We start from the raw sequence: 21,851 nt of genomic DNA on the forward strand, positions 1-21,851 counted from the left end.
TGTACTGCAAAGAAAATGATTCAAGCATACTTGACAATAAAGCCAATTTAACACCTTTACAAAAAGACATGTTAAGTATTTTATATAAAGTTACTTGAATTATTGAAAAAAATGTAATACGGAAAGTAATTTTATATAAAATTATCTTCAAACATTAAAATAACAGTTGCTGTCAGACGTTTCCTCCCTATTAACAAACAAGAATGACGCACAATTATTTGCATTGCTGTTTTTGTTCTTTTATTAACTGCAAAGCAATGGCATGAATATAATGGTAAAAAACATTCATTTGATTATAACTTAAGCCCACATGTTTTATAGAAGTGTAAGGAAACACAGAATAAACAAGTTAATTATTGCTTATTAGAAGATGCAAATGCTGATGCAATACATATAAATGCTTTTTTTATTCCCCATGGACGTGCATTATTTCAGGTTTTCATACTTTTTGTGCTTTTCTCCTGGGCCTTCAAAAATCGGGGTAACATTCCTAAGAGGATGACCGATCAAAAGAAGGCGCTCATCCAACAGCACCCCCATTTTCAGAAGCATATCTTTAGGAATAGGCTGTGCGTGTCGTGACACGTACATCTTCTCCAAAGATGAGGACATTGGAGAGCCAGCATAATCAGAACATGAGGTGCCAGTTAAACCAGGAGCACACTTTACTTCGCTGCTGAAGTACAGCACACCATGGTTAAGTGAACAGAAGGTAGGTTTTTTGCCAGCTTCAGGCGTTAGCGAACACGTCCCCAGTAGATCATCGTCCCACCCGCCGTCCTCATCCCATACCTCTAGTTTCAGGTTACGGACTGTAGACAAAATTTGCTCTCCAAGACGAAAGGAATGTTTCCAAGTAGGAGAGTTATTATGCGAAATCACTCGTGTTTTCCCTAGAGTTCTTTTGTCATTTTTAAGAATCACATAGCCATCAGTCTTGCTCCAATGATCTCCATATAGATCTGATGCCCTATCCACAACCACAGTTACCTGAGCAAATCCACGCTGTGCAGGGCAACACTTCGGTGTCACCGCTGGGTTGTTATGGCAGCTGCAAGAACAGGGTTCCTTTGAGTTTCTTGCGATTCCGATTGTGCACTTGGTAGAGCATTTCTTCAAAAGGGCCCTCTGAAGTATGTAGTCACTGATGGCCCTGCTTAACTGTTTTTGCTTTGGGTTTCGGGACGGCAGCAATTGATGAAGGGGCGCCAATGAATAGGAAATAATGTCTGGTTTTTCTGGTAGAGACGAGAGCCACTGTTTGTAAGCGCCGGGGTCGTTACGAGATGAGAAGAGAAAAGAAGGGTCTACGGTTTGACCACCGGCGATCGTCATTAACCTTTTTGAAAGAAAAAGGAAGAGATTACTTTTTATTATGACCTACTGTATTGCATTTCAAATTGCTGACAAAGCACAAACCTGTCACTAAATTCATGAGCGAAAGTGTGGTGGTTGAGCTTTTTGTCTGTCATCTTTTTACACTGACGGACTCCACCTGTTACACTAACCGGCCCCATACTTACAGAAGCCTCCACACCCAGACACGTGTTGACGTCGTCTGCAGTAATGTCCTGTAGACTAGCCTTGCATTCTATCACACTGGTAACGGATTGTACAGCTCCGCCCAGTTTGACCTACGGAGAAAAGTGACATACAGTTTGACAAATGCAAAAATAATGTCCGGGGTCTTTCGATGGATTGCTTTTTTGTGCTACCTTTGTAATATAATGAGTGCCAAACTTTTCAACAAGCGACCAGTAGTTTGTTTTGGTTTCCTCATTATACATCTCTGGAAGGCTCGAAAATTCATGACTTAATTCTTGATGAACAGCAGAGTTGACGGCGGTGCCATAGCTGTGGATCATAGTGTATAGTGGTAAAGACTCAAAACACACATACAGTCAGTATATGAATGGTTTGTCTGCTAATTATTATTATTATTATACAGTATATTATTATATTGTATTATATACTGTACATATATTGGAACCGAGTGCTCATATGTTTCAATACAGTCAATAAAAAGCAGCAATTCCTTATGTATTATATATATATATATATTAAAATATATTAAATTATTTAACATAATATAGAGTAAAATACATGGAAAAATATAGCCACAGAAATAAAATATTTAATCAGCATTTCTAGATGTAGTATCTTTGTTGAATTTCAACAAAATCAAACCTCACGTGCAGCGATTTGAAAGATGGACAGCATGACAAAACACATGAAAACTGTATTAAAAGTCAAGGTTATGACATACAATAATTTAGGAAATTAGGAGATTTTTCCTAAACACATCTAGAAATGTTACTGTTGTTTTGCTTAAAAGTGATTATGAACTGTTTTCTTTGCAGTATTTGATGTCTGAAAAAATACAGAGCATATTTTCTGTTATTTTGACCTGTTTCTCGAGTTTTCATTTTCTGCAAATAAATGCAAACAGATAAAATATTTTTATTTCAAATTCGGGAGAAATATTATTAGTAGGCTTGTTCACTGAATAGCACAAAAATGATCACTTTACCTAAACACGTACCCATAAATAAGTACATTTAGAAAAAAGATTTGTAAATAATATTTTCCATATATATTTTGTGTAAGAGATGTTTTAAAATGGCATCTCTACAATAGAATTAGTCCCCGCCTCCATTCAGTCTCACCAGTTAATAATATATGATCTATTTGGTAAACTGTGCAATGTGACAAGTTACAAGATGTTTGTGTTTTCAAACTTTAAAAAACATAGTTATATATTAACTGTTTTCTGCGTAGACTGTGTACTGTGTATAATGTGAATGTCATGCGTTATGTGTATAGGGAGTACATATCTCTTTCATTTTGTACATCGTTTCTATATCTTTTACTGGCAATACATGATTACCTTGTTATATTAGTGTAGTGACACATAAATGTAGGCCTGTTCAATTTGTTTTTGACAGTTGCCAGAATCATGACATGCATCACATAGCCAATTACAAAAATGTTGTCCTACCGGTAGTAGTCACAGGACACTGACTGTTTAATGAAGCTGAACTTGTCCTTCTTGGTCTTCGCCATGGAATACTCAGCAAGTTTGGAGTTTGTGCCTGTCACCATCACCGATGCTTTCTTCGAAAAGTCACCTACTGACAGGCCAGCCTTCCAGTCGTTCTCTACAGCAGAAGAGCTAGAACTCACAAGGGACTCACTGGACTCATAAATAGAGCTGGACAATGACATATCGCACCTCTGGATGGCCCGCCAGTTAACCACCGCCATTGGAAGCTTCTGCTTTTTGCCCTGCATGAACGGGTTTTCGCACAGTAAACACGTGTTGTTCTCGCGCTCCCATTTGCTCATGTCAATGGCATAAGTCCCAAGACGTTGCATTTTAGTAATGTCAAAGCCTTCCCCACCCAAGTCAGACCCTGGTACAAAATCTGCATCTTGACATTCGGTTGCTTTGGCCAGAAAGCATGCTGGGCTGGTCAAAGAAGGAAGGGACAGTAGAAGACAGACGCACAGGGGGACTGCGGGGATCATTGTGAGTTTGGAATTGTGGTAGAACTATTCAACTGTGATAAACAGAAATATAAGAAAAGACAAGAAACAAAGTTACTGTTACTTTGCCGAATTAACAGCACTTTGGCACCATGAAATACTCAAAAAAGGTTTTTAATGCTTTGATAGGTCACATATTCACGATGTAATGAATTGAAGATTTTAATTTTTTACTTACCTGGAAGAGATTTTCAGAATGTCTATTACAACGTAAGAGCCTCGTGAATGCAGCATGCAGATAGAGAGATGTTGTGTGCTGTGTCCCTATTTATAGGTACCGTACATGTCCAACCAATGCAACAGATAAACAAACATTGACACTATAGAAATCTTTGATGCATTTTGTGTGAACAAAAGGTGTTAAAGGCAAAAAGGTGTGATCAGCTCTAACACACATTAAAAGATGTTGTGTCAAACAAAACAAGGTTAAAATGTTCATACTTTATGCAAAGCGCTTTCATAAACATAACAGTTTTGTCTTTGTTATTGTTTAATCTTTTAATATTTTGCTAAATAAATGGTTCTCATTGAAAAAATTCAATTGCAAAAACAACACAGTTTTATCAAAAACAAATCCTGTTTATGTGTGCACCCCAATTGGCACCCCTATGAATTCATGTGAGCATAATATTTTTGAAGGACACCTTGGTGACTGGAAATTGTTCAACCACTTCCTGTTTCATAGGATTATAAATATGAGCTTACACATAGGCCAAACTCTAGGTAAAGTTTACGATAGATGAACTGTGACATGCAACAAAATGTTGTTGAGCAAGGGTGCCAATATTAATGGAGGGCACTGGTGCGATAATGAGTCATTATTAGACAGGTCTTTCGAAAAATATGATATCTGGTATGGACAAGAGTCACTGTTTGTAAGCAGTGGTGTCATAGCAAGATGAGAATAGAAAAAACGACTACTTGGCAGAATAACTATCAATTCGTCTGCATCGTAAAAACGCTGTCAAAAACATTGTAAGATATGTGTGTTTTAATGTAAGTGGATTTAAGATTTTTTTCAGTTACTGTAAAACACTTTTAAAATGCTCTCTCAATAAAGATCAACAAATGTATTAGGAGGAAGAATATTTGTGCATATTCAACATTTTGAAACACAGAAATGACAAAGATGATGCCAATCTGACAGATCATAGACCGCGGAACTGGGGGGGCCAGGGGGGCCACGGCCCGGGCAACTTTTTTACTCTGACAAACTATCTGATATGAATAAAAGCCTAAGTTGTATGCATGTTTTTACGAGCCAAACAATACTAGTCACCACACAGCTTCACTCACTCTCACCAACTGCTGCGATAAAAAAAACTCACACTGACTGCTGCATTTTGATTTGAAATTAGTGTGCATTGTTTATCAACTACGACGTTACGTCGACGTAGTTACTAGGTCTGTCATGTGAGAGCATCATCGCGAGCTAACAGCGGGCACCTGTTTAACCGCTGGCGGCATTACCAGGCTGCGACAATGAAGGGACAGAAGTCAATGTCAGATTTTTAACAAATAAACTGGCAAAACAAAATGAGCAAACTACTCCAGCTTCCACTGTCGCCTCAACAACAGACCCGGAGCGTCCATCTCCACCACAGACTCAGACGAGCCCGCTAGCTGCTCTCCTCCGGCTTCAAGCCAAGCTACCGACAGCCACTGTACAAGTGAGTGCTGCGGGGGATCTCACAAAACCCTGCTGTTCTTATGAAGACCAAAAAGGTACAGGGGACTGGGTCTTCACAACAAGCAAGATCAGTTCAATATCAGTGGTTCAAAGATTTTAACTGGCTGACATTTTGTGACACGAGCGGAAAACTTTACTTGTTTTGTGGGTGTGAGTGTGTGTCTGTGCGGCTCTGCACATCAATCTGATAATAATGTCTTGACTTGTGATGATAATGACTATGATGTTGATTTAGATTCAAGGCAGCAAGATGAGTTGTGGTTGTGGACTGGATGTACTTTATGTGTTTGCTATAGTTTCATCTGTGCGTTTATGTGTAAATAGGCCTGGCCTGTTGTGTGTGAATGTAAGTGGGATCAGAGGGGTTAATCTGAGGAAACATGTGTGCGTGTTCATCATGTGTGTACAGTAGATGTGACTGTGTGGTGTCGGAATAAAATAAAGTGCTCCGCAACGTTATTTAATATATCAGTAATATTGTCTGTTTCAATGCATTTGCGCTCCACCCCCTCCGCGTGACTTGAAATTATGGCCCCCCCCTTGTTCAGATGCGTTCCGCGGTCCATGTGACAGATAGATGTGTTTGTTAAAAAGGTGTCAATATTCTGAACAAACTAGTTTACAATCAAGGGTTTACATAGCAGTAGCTATTAAAAGCATTGCAGAAAATGTAATTATGTGTTTCATATTTTACATATTCTCTATAATAATCTAAGAGCCCCATGAATGCAACATGGAGAAAAAAGATTTTTATGGTTAACGTATGTGTGAAGAATAACTGTGTGAAAATGTAAAAGTGTGTGAAAGGCTCCACGGTGTGAAAAATACACCCTGATGTGATAAATGTGGTGTCAAATAAAACAAGGACTGAAATTTTATACTCAACAAAGCAAAGACATCTACAGAATTATATGCTGATTGTAATGAGTTAAGAAATTCATTCATGAAAAACATTTAATTCACACTAAACATAACTTATTTTCTATTTGTTGTGTTTTTTTAAATCTTTGAATAACCTTGGCAGGTGACGTGGATAATTAGTTAACCTAATAGTTTAACTAAAGAGTGTTACCAAAGAGTGTAACTAAAGAATTTAACTTAAGAGTTTTACTAAGAGTTTAACTGAACAGTTCAAATAAGTAATGTCTTGTTCAGAGCAGAGATGTCTGCCTCCTTGTGGGTCAGGCTGGTGCTGCCCTGCACACCATGGCGGTTTTGCAGGCGTACCAAGCTGACCTGCTGGATGATGTTAGCGCAGACGGGGTGATTGATGAGGCAGTGTTTCGGAACTACGCCGGGCCACAGATTTGTCTCTCCGTGCGACCAAGCAGTTCTATGGCTTCTTTGGTCCCCACGGAGAGACACCTGTGCTCACGGGCATCAAGGACAGGGACCGGGCGTTCCTCCTTGATGCCCTAATCTCACCTTCCAGACTCTTTGGTGAAGCAGTTAGCACCGTTGTCACCAGGTTTCGGGAGGAGAAGCACCATGAGGAGGCGTTCCCCCGCAGTGCTCAAACTTCTGGAGTGTCGGCCACCCACTCCGGACCAGTTCCCCAGTCCCCTGATATTTGAGTGCCCAGGACTGAGGGGGTGTGACCTTAATTAAAGGCTCCTCTCCGGCACCCTCACAGGGCCACTTTGCAATCTCTGCCGCTTCCAGCGTTTCGGGGATTAGTAGCCTAAAAAAAAGCTAAATATTCGTTCGTCTCCGGCCACGAATCAGGACGCCGAATGTCTGGCATCCTCCCAACTAGACAAAGTGTCGATGTGATACCCCTTTCAGAGAAGCTTGCAGCGTGCAAACTATTGCCAGGTATCTCTCCATGGGTAGAAAGGACTGTATGGATTCAATTTGCATATCCACTTCCGTGCAACCGCAGCGAGCACATCTGTTGATACAAGAATTACAAGCTCTGCTGGGGCCATAGAACGTGTTCCCCTATCAGACAGAATGTCAGGCTACTACAGCCGGTAATTTCTAGTTCCCAAGAAGGATGGGGGGTTGCAATTTTAAACATTTGCGGATTGAACCGCTTACCTAAAGACACGCAAGTTCAATGTTGACAAGATGATTGTGTCTCATGATTGTATCATGACTGGTTTGTGACAATCGATCTCAAGACGGATACTTTCACATAGAGATCTTGCCACAACACCGGAAATTCCTGAGGTTCGTTTTTGGGGGCAAAACGTACCAGTATCGGGTGAAGCCTTGTCACCTCGCACAAACACAAAGTGCATGGATGCAGCTCTGGCTCCTCTGCGAGTCTAGGGCATCCGCATTTTGACTTACATAGACAACTGGCTGATTTTAGTCTCGGGAGCTAGCACTTCGACATCGTGATGTCGTCCTTGTTCATCTCGAAGCTCTCGGGTTGAGACTCAACGTCAAAAAGAGCGCTCTTTCCCCTATGCAGAATACAACGTATCTGGGGTTTTATGAGACTCAATCGCAATGCAAGCACAACTGTCACCTGCTTGTGTCGAATCCATCCAGGGTACCCTGAGGAGCATCAGGTTAGGCCAGAAAGTGACAAATCATCACTATCAAAGAATTCTAGGTCTTATGGCGACAGTTTCTACAGTAATACCTTTGGGACTCCTCCATATGAGACCATTTCAGTTGTGACTCAGAGCCACAGGGTTTCATCCAAGGGCCAACCCCCAGAGGCATATAATGATGAGGCGCCTGGGGCTTCGCACCCTTTCTATGTGGTTCAGACCTCGGTTTCTGACGGTCCCACTCTCAATCTGTGTTGTTGTCGTGAGATGCTAATGAGAGAGGCATCCCTCACTGGTTGGGGTGGGTGGACCTCTTTTCTACACAGGAGACAGCACAATGTCCCCTATACTTCTCTCTGAGTCATCCAGCTCCCCTGGGTCTGGACGCAATGGTCCATACGTGGCCCAGACTGCGTCTTTAAATAGCTCTGCTACCGGGAATCCTAGCGAAGGTCCGTCAACGGGGGTCTAGCCTCTTATTGACAGCTCCCCGTTGGCCAACCAGAATCTGTTTTTTGGACCTAGTATCCCTCCTCGACGAGACGCCATGGGTGATCCCAGAAAGGGAGGGATCTACTGTCTCAAGCACAAGGGGCGATACCTCACCCCTGTCCAGAGCTTTTGAATCTCTATGCCTGGTCCACTGAAGGACCAGCTGAGTAGTAGAGTAGTAGAGACTATTCTAAGTGTTAGGGCTCCCTCCACTAGAAGGAGCTTAGATGGAGCGTTTTTGACAGATGGTGCATGGTACACCATGCAGACCCAATTCACTGCCAGATTGTTTCAGGGTTGGAATTTCTGCAAGATAAACTGTCCTCAGGGACAAGCCCCGGTACTCTCAGGGCTTATGTGGCCATCATTTCGGCTTGCCATGCCCTGATTGATGGGGTTTCTGTTGGAAAACACCCTTTAGTCGCCTGTTTTATTCGTGGAGCGAGGCAGCTAATGCCTCCTTCTAGACAGACTGTTCCTTCATGGGACTTAGCATTAGTGCTCGAGGGTCTGGTTAGCGCCCCTTTTGAACCTATGGGGTCAGCACCTATCAGGCTTCTGACCTTTGAAATGTTTTTTCTAATGGCAATCACCTCTCTTAAGACAATTGTAGCTTTGCAGGCACTCTTGACCTCGCCGTCCTGTTTAATTTTTGCCCCTGGGGTGGTCAAAGCTATTCTGCATCCTCACCCAAGTTACCTGCTTAAAGTTCAATTCTCCACCGTGCATCCAGTTGTTCTTGCCATTCACGACGTCGGAGCAGTAATGATTACACTTACTGTGTCCAGTACGTGCTCTTCAGAATTACGTCCACCACACCAGCCAGTGTGAAAATCGGAGCAGCTTTTCATATGTTATGGAAGCCGCAACAAAGGGGCGGCTGCCACCAGGCAAACAATGTCAAATTGGGTGAGGAATGCTATTGCTCTGGCCTATGAGGCCCGCGGTCAAGCTTCACCTCTAGGAGTCAGAGCTCATTCAACAAGGGGGGTTTCATCTTCTATGGCCTTAGCAAGAGGTGTCCTCTTGCAGCAAGTGTGTGATGTGGTGGGCTGGTCCTCTCGGCACACATTTGTCCGATTTTATAGTCTGGATGTCTATGCTACTCCAGGCTCACGCCTCCTGGAGTCTACATCCCAGAGTCACATCTGATGCCTCCTCTTGGCTTGTGCACACATACCACACAACTTTGGGGGTACAGACAACTCCAGAGCGGCGGCGTTGGTATTCTAGTTCCCATTGCGTTTGTAACGCAGCATCAAGAGTAGTTTTGATAGAGAACGTCTCGGGTTACTTGGCTGTAACCCTGTTCTCTGAAAAAGCGGGAACGACATGCTGCGCCTCAATGCCGCACTGTAGGCGTGCCGGACATCCTTTCAGACAAAGTTGGAACCTGAAGACGTGTTCGCACCATGCGTATTTATAACCTGTAGGTGCTGGTGTAATTAGCCATGTCACCTGCCGAGGTTATTTAAAGCAAAAAAATTTGCCGTGTTTGACACACGTGCTTCACAACCAGTCAAACAAAGACTGTTCTACCAAAGTGTTTGAAACGCAGCATCCCGTTCCCGCTTTTTCTGGTAACTTTTGAGTATTGGAACCGGACTTTGATGGTTATTGATGATGTAGAGAACATATTGAGGAAACTAACTCCACCACTTTAATCAAAAGGAGGTGCTACCACGCCCATATGTAAGCTTTTGGTCACACTAAATAGTCAACTGTTACCTGTGGCAGCTAGTGTTTACTTGATTTGTGAATTAATGGAACCCATAAGAACTCCAATGATCTTTCCTTCCCCAGGCCCATCATAAATGTAATGTTTTAGCATCACAGGGCATTAACACCAGCAGAATACCCTATACTCCTCTCTGTGGTTTTTAGCCTTGTAAATATCCTCAAGGTGAAACATGTCTTTGCATTGGCCTGATGTCAAAAACATGTGACAGTGTGCAGACCTTCATTGTTGTTTCGGATTCCTGCCTCCGCTCGCTATGTCATAATCACGTCCCTACTAGAGCAAGCTCCTGGTTCGTAAACGCGGCGTGAATTTTCGCCAAAGTTCAGATTTTTCAACTCGCGCGAACTATGGGAAGCCAAATAATCCAAAAGTTGGATGAGACAACGGGTATTACAGAGCTCGCGCCGCGCTGACATGTCATCTGCGTGATTCAATCGCCCAGCCAGCCGACTCCTCGTCAGCGCACACGTTATTTAAACAGCGCAAACCGTACACTCAAATGTACAATAAAGAAACCCCTCATTCCTTAAAAACATTTACATTTCTTTACATTTACACATTATTATCTTTAATAGTGTACAAGTAAACGGTAGTGTTTTGCATCGATACTTTGAAGAACTGCACATATGTATAGACTCTATACTATAGAGGCTAAGGAAAGACCTGTACAAAGCAGAAACTTCAATGACTTCCAAAACCGTAGTCTTGAGGAGCACGCCAACCTCCTGAAAATTATATAGGACAGTTTACATGTTCAGGTAATTTATTTTATTATTGTAGTACGTTTTGCGCCTAGCCATTTTACCTCTACTATTTATGTTAATAAAAGTTTATGGGTAAAATGTAAATGAGTGGCGCAAAATGAACATTGTATATGTTTTAATTGGTCAGTGCAGCGGATTGGTTGGTGCCACGCTGCCCATCGGTTGGCGATAGGAAATTGAATCGCGCAGATGACATGTCAGCGCGGCACGAGCTCTGTAATACCCTGCTGTCTCATCCCACTATTGGATTGTTTGGCTTCCCTTACTAACGCTCAATTTGCGCGAATCACACCACAAGTAGGTATAGGTCTATCACCAGGGAGTCAGTCAAGAGAGAGTGAGTACACAGGTCCACTTGCACTGGTACACTGGTCCATGGCACTTAGTTCTCAGCTTTGTAGGTTTTTGGGGGAATGGAACAGTAGATATGCAAATCTACAGGGACCGCAAGGATGGTGTACTGGTTGGTCTGAGTAAAAATGCCAGGGCCCTTTTTTTGTCTCAGTCCAGCTCTGTCGTAGCCACAGCTTGAAGAACGTCTGTTTATGCAAATCAATGGAGAGACGTGTATAACAAATTTTCTGTCAAGAATTTATGAGTTTTAAAGTGTCCCTCTCTATTAAATAATAAAGGACTATAACATAACTATTTTAAACAACTCTATGTCTACCTGCTAAAACATCACCACCTTGTGGTAACTAGAGTGAGAGATGTCACAAACCTTCCACAGTAAACTAAAAATATGTGTGATATTGCTCCGAACGCTTCAGATTTAGTCTTTAAGGAATATTTAAACTGAAAAGCAATATTTGATTGAAAAACACCTGAAAACGGCTGGATGACATGGCGTTGAAACCATAGTATTTGGGTGGGGTGGGACAGGACCCAACCACTTTTTAAGGCAAGTGATATTGGACCCATTCACTTTTACTGTCTCTTATTTAGCGCACATCTCATACACTTTGTCAGTCAAATCCATTTCACTTGAAAAATGCCTAATTAATGAAACTCCTTTCCGTGTTTAAGCTACAGCATTGACTTCCACACTGCTGCTTCCTAAAATCCATTCCACTTGATTAATTTGGAGTCCATATAAATTTAACTCCAAGGAAAACAAAGTAATGTTGTACAGTATACATTATACAATTATAATAGAGTGTTATTATTATATTTATTAAAATTATTAAATGGATGCAAACTAATTGGGAAAATAATGATCTCCCTACTAGCCTACCCCTAACCTTACCATATACTTTATAATTAAACGCCATTTATTTATTTATATATATTGTATGTGATGTGAAATGTGGAATCCGGCAAAAAGAAGAATCAAACTTGCGTTGTTAAATTACATGTCGTGCGTCTTTCTCACTACACCACTGAAGATACTGGTAAAGTGGTATTGTTTATGCGTTTTTTGTGCTTCCGACGCCTATAGTGGAGGAAAAGCATTTTAAAACTCGGAACGAAAACGTATAAGATGAGCCATGAATTGGCATACCCAAAAAAACTTGTGCTTACAGACCTGTATTTAAAGGTCCAGTGTATGAAATTTAGCAATATCCAGCGGTCAGGTTGCGAATTGCAACCAACAGCTTACTCCACCCCCTCACTTTCGAATCACAACGGTGGCAGACATAGGACTAAGATGTCGTCATGTTTTCGCTTGGAGATACGTATTTACAAATGCGCTCTTGTGGAGCAGTTTGTCCGTTTAGGGCTACTGTAGAAACAACATGGAGAATTCCATGTAAGTGGACCCGCGGTGTATGTAGATAGAAACAGCTCATTCTAAGATAATAAAAACATAACGCTTCATTATGTAAGGTCTTTATTTTTAAATTATAGTTAAATTACACACTGGACCTTTAAGAACATAACTTGAAAGGACTTTAAGTGGAAAACTTTATCTGTGAGTGAGTGATTGTGGCAGGGTGAGGGGCAGCTTGTTGGCTCCACGCTCATGCCAGCACACATCAAACAGCGGGAACACTTTGCCCTGCAGCTCAGCTTGATACGAGTATATAAATCCAAGCTCATCCTCGCTGTCCGCATTATAGAAAGTGATCTGTCCGCTCTCGTAGTCCAGAAAAACTCCTAAACGCTGCAGGTGGGTGTTGAGGGGCAGCACTACCCGTGGAGTGGTGAAAGCCTCGTACAAGCGGCCTCCCCTCAGGCCCATCATCCACACTCCGTTCTCTGGGCTTTTGAAGACTTTGCCTTTACGTGACGCATTTCCTTTGATCAGTCCGATCCGCCATTTGGGTTTGGCGCCCACCTGGATTTCCCAGTAGTGTTTGCCGGAGGAGAAGCCCCGAGAGGCGAGCACGCAGTAGCTGTAGCTGAAACGCTCAGGGTTATTGGGCAGGCGATTGAGGAGGACGCCACACTCAACCTTGGTGCTGTCTTTACTGAGATGCAGCATGGGGTGGGCTGTCAAGGGGTCGAACTTCAAGTGCTCTGGAGCTATAGGAACAGACTATATATGAATACAGGATAAATATATAATAATGGTTATGCAGTGCTTAACAAATTTATGGGACCAGCACGGCTGACGTAAACTTAATAGTATTGGTGATTAACAAATCATTTTTGATGTCCAGTGTATACAATTTAGCGGCATCTAGGGTTGAGGTTGCAAATTGCAATCAAATCCTCACTCCACAGCTCACACCTCCCCTTTGAAGCACAACGGTGGCTGACACAGGACTAAGATGTCCTCATGTTTTTGCTTTATTGCCGAAGGAGATAACTTATATACGAATACGCTCTGTAGAGCAGTTTGTCTGTTTAGGGCTACTGTAAAAACAACATGTAAGGGACCCCGCAGTTTATGTAGATAGAAATAACTCATTCTAAGGTAATAAAAACATAACACTTCATTATGTAAGCTCTGTATACACCTCTGAGGACATAGTTATGTATATTATATTGCATTTTTGTTGTTAGATCCTCCAAAAAATGACACATCGGACCTTTAAATTGCTTGGTATTAAATGTCAGTGTGTTGAACTGATGCACTTGCATTATTATTCAGTCGTCCAGTTTCTTATTCTAGGTCCTGAGACAAACGATATTTGTCATTGCGATCTGGGAACACCCAACATATGGTGAAAATGTAGGCCTACATATTACAGTTTTTGATACGAGACCAGCTTTGCCACTATTTTCAGAAATGATAGACAAGAGGATATAGAATAATTATTTAATGAAAAACCAATTTTGGCAAAAAGATGACTTTCAATCTTTTTTTATATTCTTGAAAACATCCCGACAGATCAGATCACATTTAGTAAAGTCACTTTTTTGAAAAGCACTAGTTAATATACAATGCTATTGTGTTGGTTTTCTGAACCAAAATAACAGAGTGAATATACACTCACCTAAAGGATTATTAGGAACACCTGTTCAATTTCTCATTAATGCAATTATCTAATCAACCAATCACATGGCAGTTGCTTCAATGCATATAGGGGTGTGGTCCTGGTCAAGACAATCTCCTGAACTCCAAACTGAATGTCAGAATGGGAAAGAAAGGGTGAATCAAGCCATTTTGAGCGTGGCATGGTTGTTAGTGCCAGACGGGCCGGTCTGAGTATTTCACAATCTGCTCAGTTACTGGGATTTTCACGCAGAACCATTTCTAGGGTTTACAAAGAATGGTGTGAAAAGGGAAAAACATCCAGTGGCAGTCCTGTGGGCGAAAATGCCTTGTTGATGCTAGAGGTCAGAGGAGAATGGGCCGACTGATTCAAGCTGATAGAAGAGCAACTTTGTCCACTCGTTACAACCGAGGTATGCAGCAAAGCATTTGTGAAGCCACAACATGCACAAGCTTGAGGTGGATGGGCTACAACAGCAGAAGAACCCACCGGGTACCACTCATCTCCACTACAAATAGGAAAAAGAGGCTACAATTTGCACGAGCTCACCAAAATTGGACAGTTGAAGACTGGAAAAATGTTGCCTGGTCTGATGAGTCTCGATTTCTGTTGAGACATTCAGATGGTAGAGTTAGAATTTGGCGTTAACAGAATGAGAACATAGATCCATCATGCCTTGTTACCACTGTGCAGGCTGGTGGTGGTGTAATGGTGTGGGGGATGTTTTCTTGGCACACTTTAGGCCCCTTAGTGCCAATTGGGCATCGTTTAAATGCCACGGCCTACCTGAGCATTGTTTCTGACCATGTCCATCCCTTTCTGACCTCCACGTACCCATCAACTGATGGCTACTTCCAGCAGGATAATGCAGCATGTCACAAAGCTCGAATCATTTCAAATTGGTTTCTTGAACATGACAATGCGTTCACTGTAATAAAATGGCCCCCACAGTCACCAGATCTCAACCCAATAGAGCATCTTTGGGATGTGGTGGAACGGGAGCTTCGTGCCCTGGTTGTGCATCCCACAAATCTCCATCAACTGCAAGATGCTATCCTATCTATATCGGCCAACATTTCTAAAGAATGCTTTCAGCACCTTGTTGAATCAATGCCACATAGATTTAAGGTAGTTCTGAAGGGGAAAGGGGGTCAAACACCGTATTAGTATGGTGTTCCTAATAATCCTTTAGGTGAGTGTATAGTGTCTGTTACCCCTTGTGTTTATTATATATGACTCCTGACATTGTAAATTCTGTACACATCCAGGATATGATGTGTATACTGAAGGTCTGTTTGCCCTTCTATCAATAAATATTAAAATGGTTTCATTCTTTATTTTGCTTATTTCTTTGTGTGTACAAGAAACATCGATTGGCCTGCCAAGTGAAATGAAACTCCATTCTAAATATTTTATATAGCATTCTCCTCAGGCAATAGTTCAGTGGAAGCACTTTTAGTCTACCATTTAGATTGAATTAAACGCTTCCCACTGATGTAGCTGTCACAGCAGCATGTACTCTACAGCCACCCTGCAAACACATGAGCTTTTCTCCAAACCTCACTGTGCTTAAAGCCACAATATGGAAGAATTATGTTGTGAAATATCCAAAAATCACTTGCACAGTCTGATATATTTTACGCAGTTGTGTACTTACATTATCCGAAACATTGCCAAGACTGTGCAAATCCAGAGAAATTCCTTTTAAAAACAATGGCCCGTCCCTTGTCTCCTTTGTATTTGTTGCATACCAGTGACTTAATATCCGCTGCTCTGCACTACCCTCAGTTTACGGTTGCAGAAACTATGGCTATGTTGGAGAAACTACAGTATCTAGGTTCATCTCGCTCCAAATCGTGATCCGCTGACAGCATGGCCCCATGCGGCGCTCTCAGTCCATGCATGTTTATAGGACTATACAGCATCTGTATAACCCCCGTGTACAGCATACTGTATGTAGCGTTACACGTTTCTTGCAAGCGAATTCATTATGATGACATAAAATAAAATTCATTCATTACCTTGTCGGATGGTGAAAACGACATGTCCCATAATTCCACTCTCCTACATAACGTCATTTAGCTTTTTGTTGTTGTTTTGAAAGTGTGCCATCTAGCAGTCCAAATTTACATATTGTGGCTTTAAGCTCAACAACTACATTTGCACATTTCGTCGCTTTCCTTCTGAAACCTCGAATGTGCAAATTCACTTTTTTTCAGGAAATGGAAAAAACATTTCAATTATTTTTTAATTATCACATGTTGCCAAAGTTGACAAGCACGTTTCAATGCTTTTATTGTTTAGTTATTTGCAAAGCTCAGTGACAAACATAAAGAGTGAGTTACTAATAATAATGATTTATGACAAAAATAAACATCACGAAATATGGAAATATGACGTTTCAGAATGACAGAAGCGATATACCGTACATTTTACCACAGAATAGTACTGCTTTTAAGGTCTGGTTAATGTTAAAGATAATATGAGTTAGCGATGGTATTACCTTACATAACCATATATTAATATTGCTATATTGCTCATTGTTTTAGTTCAAATTAGCTAATATATTTATTTACTAATGTTGTATTTATATATTCAATCTAATTGTAACAAACATACTCAGCACAGTGTTATCAGTATGTAAGAAAAGTTTTACCGGGCAGGACTCTCCTGTGAAGTCTTTTCCACACATACATTTTAATATCATTGTGGCTGAATCCAGGATTAAATTGGATGGAGCTGTATATTTTCTCATCTCGTTGCTCTCTCTGCTGGCCTTCACGCAATCTGCACAGCAATAGAAACTGATAAAGCCAAATCCAATAAAATCAGACATTTCGTTGTCGGAAAATGATTTCGCACACTGCATTTAACTCTAACAACACGAAATCAAGAACAGTCAACATCCACTTTATATTCATTTAAATAGAGATCTTTCAAAAAATTGTTTCTTACTTTGGAGCAATGGATCCATATTTCTGTAAGGAAATAAACTTCAATTGAGGCAAAGATTCTGCTATGTTTAATACAATGCAACTATTATTATTTTAAAAACATTACTTACTAAGTACATACAGCCGTGGACAAATTAAGAGACCCTTTCAAAATAATTTTCTTTGTTTCTGAATTGACTATGAAATGATCATTTTTGTTTCATACTGTGAGCAATATTTCTCCCAAATTTAAAATACAAATTTTGTTTCTGTTTACATTTGAGGTACTTGCAGGAAATTAAAACTGGAGAAACAGGTGAAAATAACAGAAAAGATGCTTTGTATTTTTTCAGACCTCAAACACTGCAAAGAAAACAAGTTCACTTTTAAGCAATTTATACAACAGCAACATTTCTACATGTAAACAATTTTTTACATGTTAACCTGGATCTGTTTTTCAGTTTTCATGTGTGTTGTCATGTTGTCTGTCTTTGACAAAATGCTGTTTGATGACTATGTCACTCCTGGGGTTTGATTTTGTGGAAACTCAACAGACTGGACTGGAATGGACACTAGAAATGCTAAATAAAACACAATTTTTTTTTTGCGTCTTTGACAAACTTTTATATACAATATGCATGACTATGTAACTTATCTTTTTTTAAGGTTTTGCCTTCCATTGTTTTCACAAAAGGTTGTACGTTTTAAACTATTTTCTTGGAAATTATATATATATACATTTTGAAACCTTTTTTGTGTAAAGATTATAGGTAAAGTATGTGTCTACAGACATTGATTTGTAAATATAACTCAACCCTGAGAAACAGTGGCTGTAGTAAAGTCTGACTCACAGCGATGAACTCCAGATGGCTATCATTGCTCAGAGCATCCAGTGTGGCCTCAGCAGACTGGACCTTGACCAGCAGTTGTGTCATGTGTTCAGCCTGTCTCTGGATGGAGGAGATAAGAGTGGAGGCTGCGTTTTCCACCTTCTCCATGAAACCTGCCTCCTCCAGCTCCAAACAGCGGCGTAGCTCTCCAAACTCCTTCCGCACCACCCACTTCAACACATCTGATTCATTCTACACAATGACAATGGCTTTTATAATGTCATGTGGTTAAAGGTACAAATCTTATGGGAAGTTGAATCCTAACCACCACAACAGACTTATATATGCATACTTTGTATAAAACGATCCAGAACACATGAAAAGTGACTTTAACGGTTTTAAAGATAAATAACAAGAATAGTTTAAATCAGGATGCATGTCGAGGTTCAACGGTGACGACTCACAGTGATGCGAGATTTATTAAAGTCCATTTTACAGATCTGCTCCTCAAGCTTCCTCCTCTGAGTCTGAAACTCTGTCATCAAACATGAGATGTCCTCCTGACAAAAAATAACCACAGTATAGTATAGCTAGTATACTTTATGGCATTTGTAATAAAACTATAGTAGTCAAAAATGTAGCCATAGGTAAAAAACTATACAAATGGTAATCCATCCATGAAAAACAGGATTACTTTTACTGTAATAAACCATCATTCATTTAAAAATCTGGCTTGATGAAATGCCAATACCATTTCTGCGAATTCAATCAAATGTGACTGAAGACTGATCCTATAGAAATATAACAAGCTTTTGATTTATTTCAGATTTTTCCAGTCAAGTCCCAAAAGTTACATTCCCAAAACTACATTGTTGTTCAGCAATAGTGTTGAGATTTCTATACTTTACAGCGCTTTAGTATAAACGACACTATATTTATGTGAGTTGCACCTCTATTCTCACCTTCATCCTGCTGTAAACGCTGTTAATCGGCGTGACCTTGTGCGCCCGGTGCGCCCCGATACTCCCGCATAGCCCGCAGATGAGCGCCCGGTCCTCCTCGCAGTAAAGACTGAGCGGATTGTTGTGTTGAGCGCAGATCTCCGACGGGCTCTTATCGGGCGCGTTCAGGGCCCGGACGGCGTCTACGATACGAGCCAGCGCTACGTTGGGCGGAGGACAGTCTGCGTCCACTGCGCAGCGGCACACGGGACACTGCAGCTGCCCGAGCGGATTCACGCTTATGGCGCGCACGCACCCGCGGCAGTACGAGTGACCGCACTGGAGGATCAGAGGCTCGGTAAAGACCTCCAGACACACGGGGCAACGAAGCTGATCTTCCAGAGACTCCGCACTCCAGCGCCGGTCCATGTACGCAGAAGAAAAAAGCCTAGTTCATTTCTAAACACTATAAAGTATAGAATCATTTAATGTAAAAGTTGATCAAATACACAAAAACAACAAACTTATAAAAAAGTTGATCAAATACATACAAAAAATAATAGTAGTTTCTATTTTGAATTTAAACACAAAATGATTTTTCTGATTAAAGTGACTTTATGATATAATATTTAATGATATAAAAGCTCAATGCCTCAATCTGTGTTTGTAACAAAAATATTAACACTGTAAAAAACTGTTGGTTCAAATAAAATAAGTGTCCTGGTTGTCTTCAAATTTGAGTTAATTCAACTTAATTCATTGAGTTAACTAATACTTATAAGTTGAACTAACTTGTTACCATTTACAAAAAACGATAGTTTAAAGATCTAAGCATAAATGTTACCTTCTGAAGATTCTTGTCGTTCAATTCAGTTAATAATGATCTTACAACTCAATGGCTTGTCGTTGTAACAATGCGAGTGTTTGTTCTTGGCACAGAAGTTTTACCTGTGAAACAGGTGTGTCCGAATTCACTCGGTTTGACTCTGTGTTCAGAGTATTTTATAACTAGCCACAGTTTTCCATTTGAAAAAAAAAAACATTACAGAAATTATAATGTACTTAATAGTTGAAATGCCAATTGTATTGGTTTTAATGGAAACTATAAGGGTGTCTGATGGTTTCTACTGGTAATGTGTTGACTTCTATTAGTGGGATGACTTCTATTGGCCAATGGGAGCCAGTGGAACACCAAAAAGTCCCAAAGGAATTTTGTATTGGTAAACAGCTAATGGTTCATAATGGTACTTTCATCAGCTTTATTGTAAAACCTCACAAAATAGATGAATGCAGCGGCGGACACAGCTTTGAAAAACATCTCCATGGCTTCATGTAGCAGGTCTGAGATCAGTTATCAGAGGTCACCTTCAGTGAAAAAGTTTGTTTATCAACACACTCTCTAAAGGCACTTGATCAGGCCACTTCTCTCTCACAAGGTCTGACCTCAGGCGTTAATGCTTCTGTTATCAAGAGCAGATGAGATAACAGTCCACGTGAAAGCAAATCAAAAGTCACAAGAATCTCTGAATGATATCACGTGTTGCTTGTTTGCACCTTGTTGAGTGTGATGTGGTTTCTCTCGCTAATAGGCTCTTGGTAAAAACACAAAAGTGTGTTACTGTTGGTTCGTGCTGTCAGTTATACAAACATATATGAATCTTTCATTATTATTACTCTACTGAACTAGACGTTGAGTCAAATGAATAGGTTTGTAAGTCTTGATTCATAAACATGGTCTTGGTCTGAATGGTTCTTGGTCAGTTCACGGTTTCGTTGTTCAACCTCCAGCATGTTTTGGTGATTTATCCAAGAATACATTTTAAATGAGACAAGTGAAGACAAGGTGAAAATCTGAATCCAATTTTTGTCTTTAAAATGAAAATCCTGTTCCTCTTGCAGTAGTGACCTAAACAGATTTCCAACACTTCAAAAATGAAGCGGGGATCAACCAAACAAAACCGATTAAATTGTCAATATAGCCTTTATTTCTTGTAAGCATCTTGCTTTCTATATTAAAATTCATTCTCTGATATGCTGTAATTTGTCTCCTTGCCAAAAAACGTCTTATTTTGTTCTCTTTGTAAATAGTTGTTTCCTTATTTGGTACCATACACCTCACATTTTGATGGGTCAATCTAACCTCAGGGGGTATTAAAAGCAAATACGCTCTCTAGACTTCATTTTCGGCTGGGGTTTAGCCTGAAAAGCATTTTAACAATCCAAAAGTCCCGGTCATTTAGACTAGATCCACTAGAGGGCAATACCAGCACGACTTTCTGTCAGTAGGCCTATAACATGACCTAGTAATGCACAATGCAGTCAAAACAAATTACTAAAAACTATACAGTGTTACATTGCTATTATGTAATGTTTGATTACACGTAATTTATGATCAATTCTAGTTCATAAATGTGACCCTGGATCACAAAGCCAGTCTTAAGTAGCACGGGAAGATTTTTAGTAAAAGCCAAAAATACATTGTGTGGGTCAAAATGATAGATTTTTCTTTTATGCCAAAAATCATTATGATATTAAGTAAAGATCATGTTCCATAAAGATATTTTGTAAATTTTCAACCCAAAAATATATAAAAACTTTATTTTTGTGAGTGGATGGCCTGCTACAGTGCCTCAGATTAACAACTTCAAAGGCGATTTTCTCAATATTTAGATTTTTTGCTCCCTTTATTTCCAGAGTTTTACACTCTTGTATCTCCACCAGATATTGTCCCATCTTAACATCCCATATATCAATAAAAAGCTTAACAAGCTTTCAGTTGATGTAAAAATCTCAATTTCGAAAAATTGACCCATAAGACTGGTTTTGTTGTCCGAGTCACAAATGTAAAAAAATGTGGTCCTCTGGCGCCATCTAGCGGCATGCAGTTTGACAACCACTTCCAAATACAGTAGTTGCAATAATGTGCAAACAAATTGCATTACAACAAATATTTTGTTGTATAGAATTATCATTAATATGGTAAAATATTTGTATTGTTACAGCAGATTTTAGTCATAAAGTGTCGTT

The 21,851-nt window shown here is 40.3% G+C and overlaps 2 protein-coding genes across 2 annotated transcripts; both read right to left on the minus strand.

Annotated features, from left to right (window-relative positions):
* Positions 1–220: 220 nt before the first annotated feature.
* On the minus strand, positions 221–3,786 carry LOC306909004 (perforin-1-like). The gene is made up of 5 exons (XM_079482338.1): positions 3,725–3,786; positions 2,999–3,560; positions 1,716–1,854; positions 1,420–1,634; positions 221–1,339 (listed from the first exon to the last, which is right to left on the minus strand). Exons 2-5 carry the CDS (start codon positions 3,526–3,528, stop codon positions 427–429), a joined length of 1,797 nt encoding a protein of 598 aa, XP_079338464.1. The 5' UTR covers positions 3,529–3,560; positions 3,725–3,786; the 3' UTR covers positions 221–426.
* An 8,857-nt stretch (positions 3,787–12,643) lies between these two features.
* On the minus strand, positions 12,644–19,253 carry LOC306908780 (E3 ubiquitin-protein ligase TRIM50-like; the record flags this gene model as incomplete). Its single annotated transcript, XM_079481967.1, has 6 exons — positions 12,644–13,203; positions 16,777–16,907; positions 17,076–17,098; positions 17,905–18,135; positions 18,348–18,443; positions 18,846–19,253. The coding sequence occupies 6 exons, from the start codon at positions 19,251–19,253 to the stop codon at positions 12,644–12,646; spliced, it is 1,449 nt and encodes a 482-aa protein (XP_079338093.1).
* Positions 19,254–21,851: the final 2,598 nt, after the last annotated feature.

This window comes from Barbatula barbatula (assembly GCF_947034865.1).
Source record: "Barbatula barbatula genome assembly, chromosome: 19".
NCBI classification, from domain to species: domain Eukaryota; kingdom Metazoa; phylum Chordata; class Actinopteri; order Cypriniformes; family Nemacheilidae; genus Barbatula; species Barbatula barbatula.

Coding starts and splice junctions, on each gene's coding strand:
- LOC306909004 (XM_079482338.1), bottom strand. CDS start 3,528: ATGATCCCCGCAGTCCCCCTGTGCGTCTGTCTTCTACTGTCCCTTCCT. Junction 1,635..1,715: donor GCACTCATTATATTACAAAG/GTAGCACAAAAA, acceptor TTTTCTCCGTAG/GTCAAACTGGGCGGAGCTGT. Junction 1,340..1,419: donor GCTCATGAATTTAGTGACAG/GTTTGTGCTTTG, acceptor TCTTTCAAAAAG/GTTAATGACGATCGCCGGTG.